General features: G+C 34.0%; 1 protein-coding gene across 4 annotated transcripts in view; it reads left to right on the forward strand.

Moving 5' to 3' along the window:
* Positions 1–17,323, forward strand: part of LOC143229905 (putative 3',5'-cyclic phosphodiesterase pde-5) — a 120,896-nt gene that overhangs the window by 77,793 nt on the left and 25,780 nt on the right. For all 4 annotated transcript variants that reach the window (XM_076462771.1, XM_076462773.1, XM_076462772.1 and 1 more), the window contains 4 exons: positions 5,036–5,187; positions 8,711–8,803; positions 12,324–12,392; positions 13,192–13,306. In XM_076462771.1, coding sequence (XP_076318886.1) covers positions 5,036–5,187; positions 8,711–8,803; positions 12,324–12,392; positions 13,192–13,306 — 429 coding nt within the window. The remainder of the gene's footprint in view (positions 1–5,035; positions 5,188–8,710; positions 8,804–12,323; positions 12,393–13,191; positions 13,307–17,323) is intronic.

The raw sequence follows: 17,323 nt of genomic DNA on the forward strand, positions 1-17,323 counted from the left end.
ATATGCTATGTAAGTACAATATTATGGAAGTGAAAATTATAAGGTTGACCGTAATGATAACAACTGGAAATTAATTTATTAGTTTTGATCTAATATTTACTTATAAAGTGAAACTGTACTTGTCATAATGATTACTAGAACGTTGCAACACGGATCAGTTATTACACAAGCGAAAACTATGATGCTGAGATATTCTACGATGAGTACATCATCCCATTGATCTATCCGCCTGTAGTAAAACCTTCCACTTGTAGTAACATTACCTGCTTATAGAAACACTCTCCTTAGTAACACCATCCGATAACAGAAATATTGCTCTTAGTAACAGCATGATACTATGACGACACCCATCCTCTAGTAACGCGCCCTCCGATGCCACTTTGTGGAACAATATTGTTAGTTTCATCCCATAGCAACGCATAACACAACTTCTGGTGCCATTTTGTGAAATGGGCACGGGGCGTCTGAAGTAATGCACTAACTACGCGCAGGTCATGTGTACACAAGCTATTTCCACAATATATTTATTTGGTCAGTTTTTGAGACTGAATAAATATATTGTGGAAATAGAAATTTACAGGAAATGTGTCTGGCGATCAAACTGTTAAAAGGACTGCTGGGAAACCGTGATTCTCGCACACCAGGTAGATCTGGAAAGCAAGCAGGAGAAGGGTGTACTTTAGACATCACAGTAATGAGAATTTTATAATGACAAATACAGGATTATTTTCCAAATGCAAGGACATCAGTCAGAGCATGACTGGACCTGGCACCATGGACACAAATGACGTGATGTTGCTCTAGATTTGTTTTAATAATATAACGTGTTCAACATCCATATATATATATATATATATATATATATATATATATGGTGTAACTCTGATAATAAACCAATAAACATGGTGAAAGCAAGCACTGTGTATAGAAGGTTGTGAGTAGACGTTTTCTTGTTACGTCATTTATTCATTTGGGATCAGAATTATTGTATATTGTTTTCACTTGATAGAAAGGAAAACGCATTTACACTGTATATGCGTACCTCCCTCTCCAGTGGCACGGCCGTATGTCTGCGGACTCTCACCGGTAAAAACCGCGTTTTGATACCCGTGGATGGCAAAGCACAGATAGTCTATTGTGCTTTTGTGTAGCTTTGTGCTTAATTCCAAATAAATAAACTGTACACGTGTGTGTGTGTGTTGACTTTTTGTTTACCACTAATTTAATTTATAAGGATATAAAGGTATATATAATTTGTTTACACTTTCTATATGTTCGTAATGAACGTCTAAAGAACCATACATTAAAACTTGTAAATGTTCGTAATGAACGTCTAAAGAACCATACATTAAAACTTGTAAATGTTCGTAATGAACTTCTAAAGAACCATACATTAAAACTTGTAAATGTTCGTAATGAACTTCTAAAGAACCATACATTAAAACTTGTAAATGTTCGTAATGAACTTCTAAAGAACCATACATTAAAACTTGTAAATGTTCGTAATGAACGTCTAAAGAACCATACATTAAAACTTGTAAATGTTCGTAATGAACGTCTAAAGAACCATACATTAAAACTTGTAAATGTTCGTAATGAACGTCTAAAGAACCATACATTAAAACTTGTAAATGTTCGTAATGAACGTCTAAAGAACCATACATTAAAACTTGTAAATGTTCGTAATGAACGTTTAAAGAACCATACATTAAAACTTGTAAATGTTCGTAATGAACGTTTAAAGAACCATACATTAAAACTTGTAAATGTTCGTAATGAACGTCTAAAGAACCATACATTAAAACTTGTAAATGTTCATAATGAACGTCTAAACAACCATACATTAAATGTATAAAATCTCCTGTATTTAGTTTTCTGAAAGACGAAAGTAAAGTACTTAATGCCATTCCTGTTATAAATATTTGATGCAAGTCATGTTGAAATAACTTGTGTAACTATAAAAATACTTGTTTAAGAACAAGTGTTATTTGTTGATACTTTTGTATTTTTTCACCTTATAAAGATATATAAAAGTAATTTCAACAAATTGTTAAATAATTTATTTATGACCCCTATAACCTCACTGACTTTCAATAAAACAAAGAAACTTCAGAACTGCATTTTTTATTATTAATTTTCGATTTAAAAACTCTTTTTTTATGATGACGAGAAACCCACTTGCTAAGTTGTTTTAAGTATGGATAAAGGAATTATTTCAGGGGTTTTAGGGTGGTGTGTTCGAAACTCCGTCACACCAAACATAACTCTCTTTCAGCCGTGGGGGCGTTATGATGTGACGATCAATCCCACTATTCATTGGTAAAAGAGTAGCCCAAGAGATGGCGGATGGTGGTGATGACTAACTGTTGTCCTTCTAGTCTTACACTGCTAAATTAGGGACGGCGAGTATACATAGCCCTCGTGCAGCTTTGCGCTAAATTCAAACCAAACCAACCAAACAACGCATTGCAAAAAAAGTAAAAGCTTGGGAATCAACTTGCAACATTAAATATCTAAACATTTGCCATTTGTTTAGCAGCACTATTTATTAAAGGAACTGTTGTTTAGGGAAACTAAAAATAAAAATGCGAAAGAATATCTCTACACTGCTAACCCTAATACTTAAGGCTTAGCTTATATACAGCGCTACTTAGCCTTGAAATCTGAATTAATCTTGGTAAAAATATCATGACCTGTCAAATTCAGCTGTTACTGATAGATGAATAAATAAATGAAATGTTTATCAAAATCCATATATTGTTGTGAATCACCTATTCTATGCTTTATTAACGATAAAGTAGATAGATGAATAAATAAAATGCTTTTTATTGTAATTTTCTTTTTGATTTCTGACGCTTCATTTCTCTGGTACTGGTATTTCAGAAGAATATATGGAATATAATGCTAAGACTGTAATTCACAATGTTAGTTTTAGACTTTGTCAGCATTTAGCGGAATATAAGCCTAAAATGTATGAATTCAGACTTTACAATATTGGGCTAAAATGGGGTTTCGATACCTGCAGTGGCAGAACACAAGTGGCATATAGTTTTGTGCTTTACAATAAACAAACAAACAAACAAAGAATATACTCGTATCGTGTTTTAAAAGCGCTTTCAATACAAAATCAGTTATTCTTAAATCAACACCTGCGAGTTAAATATTTGTTATAGTCCATTTTAATAGTTTGCAAGGCCTAACGTAATAACTAGGCCAATACCAAAATATAAATTCTCTATTGTAATAATATAATTAATCAATATTCATTAGAAATTTGCATCTGAATTTTAGGCCTAAGTATTTTAAAAGAACCTTAACTTTAATTGCCTGAAGTTACATTATTTTCAGTTTGGGTTTAAAGAAAAAACCTCAATTGTAAGTCGTTTGAATTAAGGTTATATTCAGTTTGCGGTTTAAACCCTCTAATTTGAGTAAACCATTTAAGCACACTATCTGTGTTAATTTCACGCTCCAGTTTGGCAGCGTAATTTACTGCAACCCTCTGTTGTTATTCAGTTCTTTTTATAGTTCTTTGGAGTTTAAAGATCGTTTTTCTTTGATCATTTAATAAAAATAAATAAAATATAGACGTTAAACAACAAAGATACATTTCAAGAATTCACTTTCCTTCAAAAATTCGAAGTGTAAGTGCTGTGCAATGTTTTGTGCATTTATAACATTTGAGGTAACTTTGGCGGGAACTTAAAATTCAATCAAAACGTTGATCGATAAATAATCATTACCTGGCCTGCGAATTTAAACTTTATAAAAGTTGTCGACTCGCAACCTTAGGGTTGAAGGTTCGAACCCCTGTCACATCAAACATGCTCGCCCTTTTAAGCCATGAGGGCGTTATAATGTGACGATCAATTCTACTACTCGTTGGTAAAAAGAGTAGTTGGGTGGTGATGACTAGCTGTCTTCCCTCTAGCCTTTTACTACTAAATTAGGGAAAGCCAACGCAGATAACCTTCGTGTAGCTTTGTGCGAAATTCAAAACAAACCAAACAAACCGGTGCATACAAGTTATTTTGGTTTTGAAAACGGATTTTATATAACTCAGCTGCGCAGATTCCAAATATAATATTCTTTATTATAAATTACAAATCGTGAAGAAAAAAATTAGATCAAATTATTGTTTTGTTTACCACAATGAACATTTTTTATTATTATTTTGTTTATTAACAAAAAGTACAAACAAACTGAAGAAAATGGAAGAACGTGGATGTGAAACAAATAACCATCCTCCTTCATCCTAGATTTATTAGTGAAATCTACATCGTTTAGTCTCAAACTTTGAGACGTTTTGTGAAAAATCTATACGTGATGGAGTATGTTTGTTTGTTTGTTTTTTAACTTCGCACAAAGCTACTCGAGGGCTATCTGCGCTAATCGTCCCTAATTTAGCAGTGTAAGACTAGAGGGAAGGCAGCTAGTCATCACCACCCACCGCCAACTCTTGGGTTACTCTTTTGCCAACGAATAGTGGGATTTACCATCAATATAACGTTATTACGGCTCAAAGGGCGAGAATGTTTGGTGCGAGGGGGTTCGAACCTGCGACCCTTAGATTACGAGTCGAACGCCTTAACCTACCTGGCCGTGCCTATGATGGATGTTTTCTGATTCGGCTTACAGGAATTACTCTAGAACATGTAAACATTTCAAGACAATAAAACCATCACAGGCGTGTAATTAGAATAAAAATGTTTGATTTTTAAAATATGAAATCAAAACATACTTTAAATTTAAAAAAATTAAAAAAAATTATTCTAATTTTTCCTGGCGTTGTATATAAACTGAAGTTAATGGAAGCCTAAATCATGTTATTTAGTTAGTTGTCACGGGTATGTAATTTTTGCCCTACTTCGTTACAAATGCTCACAATAGAGCTTAAAAATACATGTGTGTGTCATCTTTAAATAGAGCAGAAGCTTGCTAAAACACTTGTTCTGAACCATATTTTTCACTCTCTGTTTACTTGCTTGCTGGTTATTGAAATTATTCTACACGTTTTTATTTTTGTTTTTCACAGACGTTTGGACAGAAACTTGTAAACGCGGACCGGGCTTCTCTTTTCCTGGTGGACAGACGCTCGAAAGAACTGTATGCTCGAATATTTGACGTCAGCGGAGATCCAGAGGATGAATCTGCGAAAACCATCCTAGAAACTTCAAACGAAATACGGCAAGAGAAAACATAATTATAACATTGCCTTAGGTCGTCCTAATCCATTGACATGTTTCATAACCATATTCTTCAAACTTGTGTATAATAATTTCTAGATATATTCTTCATATCCACACACACACAGAAAGTTCAGGTCACTAAATTGAAAGCTTATGGAAATCCGAAATTTTGAACTGAATTTATGTATACGCTTAAGAGATTAGCATTCATAATATAATCGGATTTCTTGCAGTGTTAGTAAAAGGTCCATAATCTCAGATGTGGCGAGCGAAAGGGTAGCCAATGATTTGAAACTTCAAGGCATTATTTTTGCGTTAAGTTGACAAGGAGATTTTGTGCAGTGTACTTCAGGGACATACCATTAAAAAAGTTGTAGCTAGTATTATTGATTTAGTTTGTTTTCTTATAGCAAAGACACATCGGGGTGTCTGCTGAGCCCACGGAGAGGAATCGAACCGCTGATTTTAGCGTTGTAAATCCGGAGACATACCGTTGTCCTAGCGGGGGCATTAGTTTGTTTGGAATTGGGAAATGTGTGTATAAAGTTAGTTGTCAAAACATAGTGTTTTCAACATAAAAAACACAACTCGTGTGTGTGTTATGAACCGGACTGTCTCATGCTATCTTCAAATCGTAACCTCTAAAGTTAATGGTCAGTGAAACTCGATAACCTAGTTTACTTAAGGCTAATGATGAAGAACGACAAACCATCTTTGTTGTTTAGTTTCCTTAGTAATAAATTTTCTCTGCTTTTTATATTTGCGAAGTTAGATACTTCAAATATGGTTCTATTGAGTAATGGTATTCACGTACGTACGTAGATGGGAGGTCGAAAGGGTTAGGCCAAACCCGCTATTTTCATTATGCCAAAAAGTATGTTTATATAGTTACAGTATATCTGCTTTTGGCGTTTAACGTTTTCTGCACAGTTCACGTTCTTCTGATAAGGCATTAACTTTTTTTGGGGGGGCTTCTAATAGTCGTATGCCCCTAGTCCATTTCTCCATAGTATCAGCATGCTAAGTGTACTTCGGTTTTGATCTCGCAATCTATATCTCCCTCCCCATTTGAAACATTCTGCGTACGGGCCTGGTAAAGTTTTTCTGTTTAGCCATTTGCTACAGATATGAAACACTATTCGTCTTTCATGAGGCAACTCAGTTCAAAACGTTCAGTGTTCCTTTACACGTTCGTGTTTAGGGAAGAAATGAGGGTGTGACATTTATATATCTTTTTAATTCAAATACTTTGTTGAGCTGCAGTTGTTATGAGTCTTGTACTTTTCTAGAATTTTAATACGCAAGTAGTTAATAGAATATCTTATACAGCTCTTACCACGTCTTAAAAATGAGTTTAATATATCTTACAACAACAACAAAAAAATGCAATTTGCTAAGCATACTGACTTTTAGATGGTTTAATGGAAGTAGCTGAACACTGAATGAGTCGTTTAGAAAAGGAGAATACAAACCGCTAATGATGAGTCAACAGTTATTTCCTCCGAAAGTGGACCTAAGACCACCAGAAGAGGTCCCCTATTTTAATTACTCACACCACTTTACAGTAGTGTATTGTCTGTTAGTGGACAATAAAAATACATCACATAAGAAACTTTTAACTTTGTAATTTTTACTGTCGTAACGTCAATTATACGTTCGCATGCTATGAGTCACGATATGATTATGCGCCACGGGCTACAACGCGGCGCGACATGTGAAAAACAAGAAATAGAAACATTTGTTACTCTTAATTTTAGTTGTATTTACTTTTGAAACAGAATACTTTCGACACCCAGCGGTGGTACACCTAGTTTTAAATTACTAAACTTCAAAACAAGAAGTACAAAATGTAATTAAGTTGGTCAGTTTTTGTTCAAATAGCTGTTTTGAACTACTAAAAGAAGTTTGTGTTTTGAAAAACTGGGTTAACATTTTGTGCTGGTAATAACTGTTTCCTAACATTCTTTTAATGCACGCAGCCGATCGAATCCTAGTGGCTAGTATAGTATGTTGTAGGTCGAAAGATTGAGCCACAAAGGACTTCTTAGCACGATTCATACTTTCAAGTGTAGAGGCGTTATAGTTTCAACTAGTTTCCAAACAAGAAGAAAGTTTATGGAAATACAAATACTAATTAACATTTGTCATCTATTATAAATAATTGATTCGATATGTTTTTCATATCTTTACATATAATCATCATTTGTCTTTTATTACACGTAATCCGAGAATTTCGAAATGCCATTCATTTTATAGTATCTATCATACATTAAACAATTAACCGAGAACTGCAACTGAAAGTCAACATTTAGATTGCATTTTTGTTGATTTAAAATTCGGTTCTTTTCTTGTTAAGCGCAGGTATGCATAATGGATAATGAGTGGTGCTATGCCAACTGAAGGGATCGAACCCGGGATGTAGCTTTTCGTGCTTTTCGCTGAACTACCAGGAGAATGCTAACGTTAGAAAAACAGATGTTTGTGGCGTTGCGAATTTTTCGTCAATATTTATTTGTGATTTAATGAAACATTTGTTTCAAAATTAAAATTGTTGCACGAGGCACTTTTTGAATTAATTTATAGTGTATTGATTGATTGTTTTATTTATGGCAAAGCTACTAAATCAACCCGTCGCTTTTCCTAAATTTTAAACTACCAATCATAGTAAAGACAGCCAGTTAACTAAAGAACTGACTGTTACACTTATTGCTCACCTACAACTTATTGTGCAGGAATTATATTGTGGTATATGACTGATTCTAATCCAGTTCGTCAGATCTGTAATTCATAGCTCTACCTAAAGTCAACCCATGCCTAGATTAGTTTGATACATTATTCCATATGGAACAAATTTGAAACAACGACGAAACAGTAGTAATAATAAAAACATACTAAGTTAGGCATAGAGTAATTCCATTTCTTACAGCAGTTGGAATTTAGCTATAAGTAAAGAGGTTTTAAACTTATTACCAGTGATTAATCAATTTTCACAAAAGACTACAGAAAGTTTCATAGCAGCAATTAGGTGTGCAGATAGTTTTATAAAATAGTTTTGTTTTCTACAGAGTTTATTGTAAAATTTTACTTTTATTTATGAATCATTTTACACCACTTAGTTTTGAGCGATTTCTTCCTTTTATCTCTTTGTATATGTACCAGTAAGCAATATTATGTGATCAGTAAGTAGCTTTGGGCTTGCCCCCCGCTAGTACAGCGGTATGTCTATGGATTTACAACGCTAAAATCAGGGGTTCGATTCCCCTCGGTGAGCTCAGCAGATAGCCTATGTGGTTTTGCTATAAGAAAAACACACACACACACACAGCTTTAGGCTAAGATTGAAACCATATGCTGGACAAGAGAAATATAATTTTGTGAATACAATAATATAAGAACCAGTAAATATTTAATATGTTCGCTGATTAATGTGTCATTGAAGACGACAATTTCATTATTCGTAACATAAAAGTGTAACTTCTGTTATTGCGTTAAAGGTAAAGTTATTAGTTTTTCATGTTTAGGTTTCCCATAGGGAAGGGAATTGCTGGTCACGTGGCATTGACAGGACATTCCTTAAATATCCCAGATGTTTACGATGACCACAGGTTTAATAGGTAAGAAAACCATGAAGGACCAAACTTCCGCTTAATAACCATCTTTCTTCTTCTTGACCATACCTTGATGGTTGATTAGAAAGAATTACTTTTACTTGATTCAGTTTTCTATCTGAAGGCTGACAGTGTGCAGTTTTTATATTAAAATCTTTTGTTACCATCATGGCTATACTCCTTTCGTTAATTATGCCTAAGTTAACGTTGTATTTTATTATTATTATTTTTGTATATGTACACAAGATGAAGTCTGAAACCTCTTGTGTAAATACGAATGGTTTCTTACTCAAAGGAAACTTTTAAGTAAATTTCATCTGTAATTAAAACTAAGTACAATGTGTCATCGATATTTTATAATGAAATGACGCAGTGCATCAGGTATTTAACTTTTATTCAGTTATAACTGTTGCAACTTAAGACATCTTTATAACTGTTGCAACTTAAGACATCTCCAAATTTTACAGTTAAATATAATGCGCTGATATTTATTAAGACTAGGATGACGTGCTTCAGATAGGATGTATGGATCAATCTTTATATTTACAACGTCACTTGTGGAAGCTAAATTCATATCATTTCTATGTTACTCTAAATACATTCACCAGAATATGGTTGACGACGTAAAGCAGCTGTAATTACTATACTGCACATAAGCGTTAGGACAAAAAAAAAAAAAAAAAAGATTACAGGCTAGTTTCAACGAACAGTGGAAATGGAATCACTGGCGAAACATAAAAATATTATTAATTTTTGTATTTAGTACAACAGAAACTCAATGGAGTCACTGGCGAAACATAAAAATATTATTAATCTTTGTATTTAGTACAACAGACTCTCAATGGAGTCACTGGCGAAACATAAAAATATTATTAATCTTTGTATTTAGTACAACAGAAACTCAATGGAGTCACTGGCGAAACATAAAAATATTATTAATCTTTGTATTTAGTACAACAGAAACTCAATGGAGTCACTGGCGAAACATAAAAATATTATTAATCTTTGTATTTAGTACAACAGAAACTCAATGGAGTCACTGGCGAAACATAAAAATATTATTAATCTTTGTATTTAGTACAACAGAAACTCAATGGAATCACTGGCGAAACATAAAAATATTATTAATTTTTGTATTTAGTACAACAGAAACTCAATGGAGTCACTGGCGAAACATAAAAATATTATTAATCTTTGTATTTAGTACAACAGAAACTCAATGGAATCACTCGCGAAACATAAAAATATTATTAATCTTTGTATTTAGTACAACAGAAACTCAATGGAATCACTCGCGAAACATAAAAATATTATTAATCTTTGTATTTATTACAACAGAAACTGAATGGAATCACTGGCGAAACATAAAAATATTATTAATCTTTGTATTTAGTACAACAGAAACTCTATGGAGTCACTGGCGAAACATAAAAATATTATTAATCTTTGTATTTAGTACAACAGAAACTCTATGGAACTGCTTAAGTTCAACAAAAAGTTATTTTTTGTGCTCTTCTTTTGCTATAATGACTGTAGACAAACTGCTCAATTTGGTTGAGATGGGAGGTTTGTGGGAGCCATTGTATCATTTGAATAACTCCAGCAGCTTCATTCTCAGATAATTAATTTATACATAGGATGGATTAGTATTTAGTGGATGATGGGTTGCTCATTAATGGGTCAGAAAAAATGTACCATTGATTTAGAAAAGGTTTCACACACTTCTAACAATGCACTGGTATTTTTATAATTACTTTGCAACAGCCTGTTGTGATAAATCGACTGCAATTTTCCAAACAAATTCACCATGTGATACAAAACTTGAAAAGTCTTTCTTTTGTATCTCCGCAGAGACATGATATTTACCTATTGTTTCTTCTTTCTTCTTTTTTCAAGGATCTAGCGTGGCCAGGTGGGTTAAGGTGTTCGACTCGTACTCCGAGGGTCGCAGGTTCGAATCCCGGTCGCACCACACATGCTCGCCCTTTCAGCCGTTGGGGCGTTATAATGTTACGGTCAATCCCACTATTTGTTGGTAACAGAGTAGCCCAAAAGTTGGCGGTGGGTGGTGATGACTAGCTGCCTTCCCTCTAGTCTTACACTGGGACGGCTAGCGCAGATAGCCCTCGAGTAGCTTTGTGCGAAATTCAGAAAACAAACAAAAACATAATATTTCAAATATTTTTCTTTCGACTATCATTCATTCATTTCTAAGCTGAGTAACTTGATGGGTTATACCTTGTCTCAATATACCCAACAAACGTTTTAAGTGTTATCTTTAGGTCATTTTCAAAAATTTTTTCATGTCAAAAGCGAAACAACCACAAAATATATAATTTGGGCTCCTTTCTGGTCATATTTACAGTAATGAGGATGAAATTGGGACAAGTATAAATTTTCACGCGTTCAACACATTCTCGTAAAAATTGAATTTGTCCATTTTGAGTCATTTTAAGGGATAAGATATCACGGAAACCATAACTGTAGGAGTTTTGGTCCATTTCTTGGACTTCACCTAATTTTTGTGGGATTTAATGCAAAGTTATTTATTGTAGATCCCAAACTGAGTTATAGACAATTTTGAAACTTCTGTCTTTTTCCTTAATTTTTCAGCAAGGAAAGCAAAATACTGGATTTTCGTGAACTATTTATTTGTATGACAACCAACTTACAAGACGTTCAGTGCAAAAATACCTTCTTGTAGGTCCCAAGCAGTGATTTAGACATTTTTAATTTTTCTGTGTTTTTTACGATTTTTTGGTGCCAAAATTAGTTATACGGTAGTTGATATGGCACATACATGTCGTATGTCGTATTTGCCTACGAATGATAGCCTCTTTAATTTCAGACTGACATGGTTCAAAGTCTGTGATTCACTTCAGAGTAATAAATTTGTGTATGTGTGTGTGTGTGTGTGTATATATATAGCATATGCTAAATAATCAGTTATTTACATCTCAGGTTATATGTTTTACCATCGAGAGCCTGATGTGCATGACAATAAACTAACACGTTGCTAGGAATGATTTTATAGAAATAGTTGACTTGGTAGTTGTAATGCTACAAACTGCAACTGTTTTAACTGTTTCGGGTTTGTTTGTTTTGAATTTCGCGCAAAACTGCACGAGGACTAGCTGTCCCTAATTTAGCAGTGTAAAATTAGAGGGAAGGCAGCTAGTCATCACCAGCTATCGCCAACTCTTGAGCTACTCTTTTATAGACGAATAGTGGGATTGACAGTCACTTTATAACGCCCATAGGCTGAAAGGGCGAGCATGTTTGGTGCGACGGGGATTCGAACCCGCGACTCTCAGATTCCGAGTCGAACGCCTTAACCGACCTGGCCATGCCCGGGTCCAACTGTTTTGTGAAGTGTAGTGTTCATTATTGTATAATTGTCTTCCTCGTAGCGTTTAAAGGTTATATGTTAAAACAAATATAAATGAATTAAAGAAGTTATCTTATTTTACCAGATAGTAATATTTAAGCTACGATTCACGTTAGTGATATATATATCTTTCAACAGGACAGTGGATCAACAGACTGGTTACAGAACACGCAGCCTTCTGTGCATGCCAATATTCATTAGAAACAAGTAAGCATATTATATTTCAAAACTAAAGCTCTCTTTGTTGCTTAATCGTCCCTATAATGAGAAAAGTAAAGTTGGAACATTCATTAAAACGAACCAAATTAATAAAAGTAATTAAGTTTATTGTGCATATTCGTCTCAATCAATAATTAATATATTAACACTTACCAACTTTCGTCACACATTAATTCAATGATAAGAACGTAATGTATTTGTAGTCAGAAACAAGTGGTATCGGCGTAGTGTGTGTTACCATACTTGCTAAAAATACAGTGTATTCCTGTGTAAAACATTCACTTTGTTTTTTACTACTCTTATTTTCTTTGAGGGTATGGAAGACCATGAAAGTGGTTTATAATAACTTTTGTCTTTGAATTTTGCTATGTAGTACCAATTAACTTTTTTGGAGAAAACAGCTGTTTATTGTTCTGTTATTTTCCCCTTTGCAAACTCTGAATATTTGCCTTGGAAAACTTAGGTGAGAAATATTTGTGAGGTTTAAGCAGTCAGATCTTAAACAAAAATTATTATTTAATTTTCAACTTACGAAACTAGATTAAAATTAATTTGATAAATTAATCAAAACTTTGTTTTTCAAATATTGCCTTGTTTAATTAATATTATGGACAATCAGCAAGTTGTCTTAAAGCATCGAGTAAATAAAACTAAGTTTTATTGGACACCTTTTACTGTTTAACAAGTAACATGGAGGCAGACGACCTCAAAAGACGAAAAAACTGGAGGGAACATCTTTTACCTGGATTAAAACTAGTTTTTTTTTTCGTTTTTAATATACTCATAGAGTAATAGGTGTCGTTCAGATGGTGAACAAGGAAAGTGGACCTTTCACAAAAACTGACGAAGAAGCTTTTGCTACATTTGCTACTTATTGTGGACTAGCTTTACATCACGCAAAGGTAAGTTTGGTAAAATAGCCATTATTAAACTGGTCCTTTCCTTTACAATATTACAGTACTTAATAATTTCATCAGACTTGTGTTACGAATGTTTGGAAAGGTGGATTTAGAACTGGAATTCAGAACCTCGGTTAAAGTAATAAAAACATAAACCAATAAAAATACATTTTGTTTGTTATAGACTATTTTTAATGGTTGTGCATCGCGCAAACAAATTGATTTGTGTGCTTAATTTTGCGCAAAGCAACTCGAGGGCTATCTGCGCTATCCGTCCCTAATTTAGCAGAGAAAGATTAGAGAAAAGGCAGCTAATCATCACCACCTACTGCCACCTCTTGGACTACTATTTTACCAACGTATAGTGAGATTGACCGTCACATTATAACGCCTTCATGGCTGAAAGGACAAGCATGTTTGGTGTGACGGGGATTCTATTCAGGGACCCTCATATTACGAGTTGAGTGCTCTAACCACCTGGTCATGTTGGACCTAACGAATAGGAAGTTAGCTAACAGTATCAACCTTTAACACATGGACTACTCCGACACTATAGAAGGATTTGACCATCATTTTTGTAGTGACGTCACGGCAATGGTACACAAACCATAGACCCTCAGATTCATTAAGTAAGAGCGTTTGCTTCTCCACATGTATAACAAAAAAATTATAGTTCTTACTTCTGTAAACACGCAAAAAAATATATGCATTTATGTATTGTGAAAAATTTGAATCTAGAAACTTCCAAATAGATTGTGCAATCTATGGTTCGCGTGACCGAACATTCTCACCTTTTCAATTCTGAGGAAACGTTATACTATGGCGATCAATCCCAGTGTTCGTCGATCAAGGCGTATCCCAAGAGCTGTCAGTGCGTAATGTTCCCTCTATTCTATCGTTGCGAAATTAGCAACTTCTCTTTGGTGTATCTTTGACCTCGCCCCCACCAGAACAAACCAATACCTCAAAAAAATTTAAACTATAATAAAGCAGATTGGTAACAATAGAAACCAAAACTAGATTAATTATCACCAATGTCAAAGATAAGACATTGTGTGTAGAAGACATAGATGATTATTGTGAAGTAATAACTGAATTATTACCAGCTTCAAAATAACAAGTACCTCGTGTCTACAAAATATAGATGATTATTGTCAAGTAATAACTGAATCTATCACAAAAGCAGTAACGTATCTGCCCCAAAACAGCAAAATCGCACAAGAATACACAAATGGAAGCCACACAAAAACATAATACATTGAAGAAAGACACAGATTACGGAGATTATACAACAGAGATACAACTTTGAAACCACAAATACATACACCACGTAACAAAATTAGAAACGAAATAAAATCATTGCAATACCTTAAACAAAGAACATAACCCACAAAATTTCTGGAAACAAAAACACCATCAAAACCTGCCTAACATTAGTTCTATGTAACAAAAACCTGCCTAACGTCAGTTCTATGTAACAAAAACCTGCTTAACGTTAGTTCTATGTAACAGAAACCTGCCTAACATTAGTTCTATGTAATAAAAACCTGCTTAACGTTAGTTCTAGGTAACAAAAACTTGTCTAACATTAGTTCTATGTAATAAAAACCTGCTTAACGTTAGTTCTATGTAACAAAAACCTGCTTAACGTTAGTTCTATGTAACAAAAACTTGTCTAACATTAGTTCTATGTAATAAAAACCTGCCTAACATTAGTTCTAGGTAACAAAAACTTGTCTAACGTTAGTTCTATGTAACAGAAACCTGCCTAACATTAGTTCTATGTAACAAAAACCTGCCTAACGTTAGTTCTAGGTAACAAAAACCTGCTTAACGTTAGTTCTATGTAACAGAAACCTGCCTAACATTAGTTCTATGTAATAAAAACCTGCCTAACATTAGTTCTAGGTAACAAAAACTTGTCTAACGTTAGTCTATGTAACAGAAACCTGCCTAACATTAGTTCTATGTAACAAAAAACTGCCTAACGTTAGTTCTATGTAACAAAAACCTGCTTAACGTTAGTTCTAGGTAACAAAAACCTGCCTAACATTAGTTCTAGGTAACAAAAACTTGTCTAACGTTAGTTCTATGTAACAGAAACCTGCCTAACATTAGTTCTATGTAACAAAAACCTGCCTAACGTTAGTTCTAGGTAACAAAAACCTGCTTAACGTTAGTTCTATGTAAGAAAAACCTGCTTAACGTTAGTTCTAGGTAACAAAAACTTGTCTAACATTAGTTCTATGTAATAAAAACCTGCCTAACATTAGTTCTAAGTAACAAAAACTTGTCTAACATTAGTTCTAGGTAACAAAAACTTGTCTAACGTTAGTTCTATGTAACAGAAACCTGCCTAACATTAGTTCTATGTAACAAAAACCTGCCTAACGTTAGTTCTAGGTAACAAAAACCTGCCTAACATTAGTTCTAGGTAACAAAAACTTGTCTAACGTTAGTTCTATATAACAGAAACCTGCCTAACATTAGTTCTATGTAACAAAAACCTGCCTAACGTTAGTTCTAGGTAACAAAAACCTGCTTAACGTTAGTTCTATGTAACAAAAACCTGCTTAACGTTAGTTCTAGGTAACAAAAACTTGTCTAACATTAGTTCTATGTAATAAAAACCTGCCTAACATTAGTTCTAGGTAACAAAAACTTGTCTAACATTAGTTCTAGAGTTCTTAGTTCTATGTAACAGAAACCTGCCTAACATTAGTTCTATGTAACAAAAACCTGCCTAACGTTAGTTCTAGGTAACAAAAACCTGCCTAACATTAGTTCTATGTAACAAAAACTTGTCTAACATTAGTTCTAGGTAACAAAATGACAGGTACTAACACATATAAAATGTGTTTCAAACACAAAATGTTTATTTGTTTGAATTTCACGCAAAACTACACAAGGGCTATCTGCGCTAGCCCTCTAATTTAGCAGTGTATGACCAGAGGGAAGGCAGTTAGTCATCATCACCCACCGCCAACTCTTGAGCCACTTTTTTACCAACTAATAGTGGGATTGACCGTCACATTATAAAGCTCCCACGGCTGAAAGGGCGAGCATGTTTGGTGCGATGGGGATTCTAACCCGCGACTCTCGCATTACTACTGGGTTGCTTTAACCACCTGGCCTTGCCGAACCAACACAAAATGATCCTGATATGAATAACTATTACCAAAACCAATTAAAACAACAAAATTCAATAAAACAGATATTTTTACACCAATCATCTCAGTTTCACAGCCATAAAGAAACAACAACAGAAACAATCACCAAAACTGTGTAAGAATACATGACAAGTAAAAATAACAATGACACCAATCTGTATAGCTACAGAACACGGCACAAACAAAGCACCAGGTGCAGACAAACATACAAGTAATATTACTCCAAAATTGAACTCAGTTATTGCTTATATGTATGAAAGCACTCTTCAACGTGTCTCTCGAATCATGGTGTGTCCCTGTTTGTTGGAAGCAAGCGAATAATATTAAACAAAGGAAAACCAGGAAATAAGCCATGAAGCTACAGACCAATCAGGTTGATTACCTCAGTATGAAAAATGTTGAGAAAGAATAATTAGTAAAAGATTATATCACTATCTAGTAGACAATTCTAAATTACAGCGAGTACGAAACACTTTCAGAAAATTTCAACAAACAGGTCATTTAGCTAGATTGACCGAAACCGTTTGTCTTCTCGATTTACAGAATACAATCTGGCATTCAGATCTGATGTCCCGGATATTAAAGATGTAAATACCGCTAGGAGTTATTCGCTGGTTATCAAATTTTGTGAAGAATAGAAAATGTCAGGAGATGTTGAGAGCACCTACTCGAAGTATTTTACTACGGAGGTAGCGGTACCTCAAGAAGGGGTAGTTAACCCCGTACTCTTCATTATGTTTCACTTCACAATTTGTAGACAATTTAGCAATTTGGAAGAATTTCGAAATACCAAAAATATAGCCCTCGTTAAACAACATTACATAAAACTGTTCTAAGAAACGAATAAAAA

The sequence above is a fragment of the Tachypleus tridentatus genome, chromosome 10, assembly GCF_004210375.1.
Source record: "Tachypleus tridentatus isolate NWPU-2018 chromosome 10, ASM421037v1, whole genome shotgun sequence".
NCBI lineage: Eukaryota > Metazoa > Arthropoda > Merostomata > Xiphosura > Limulidae > Tachypleus > Tachypleus tridentatus.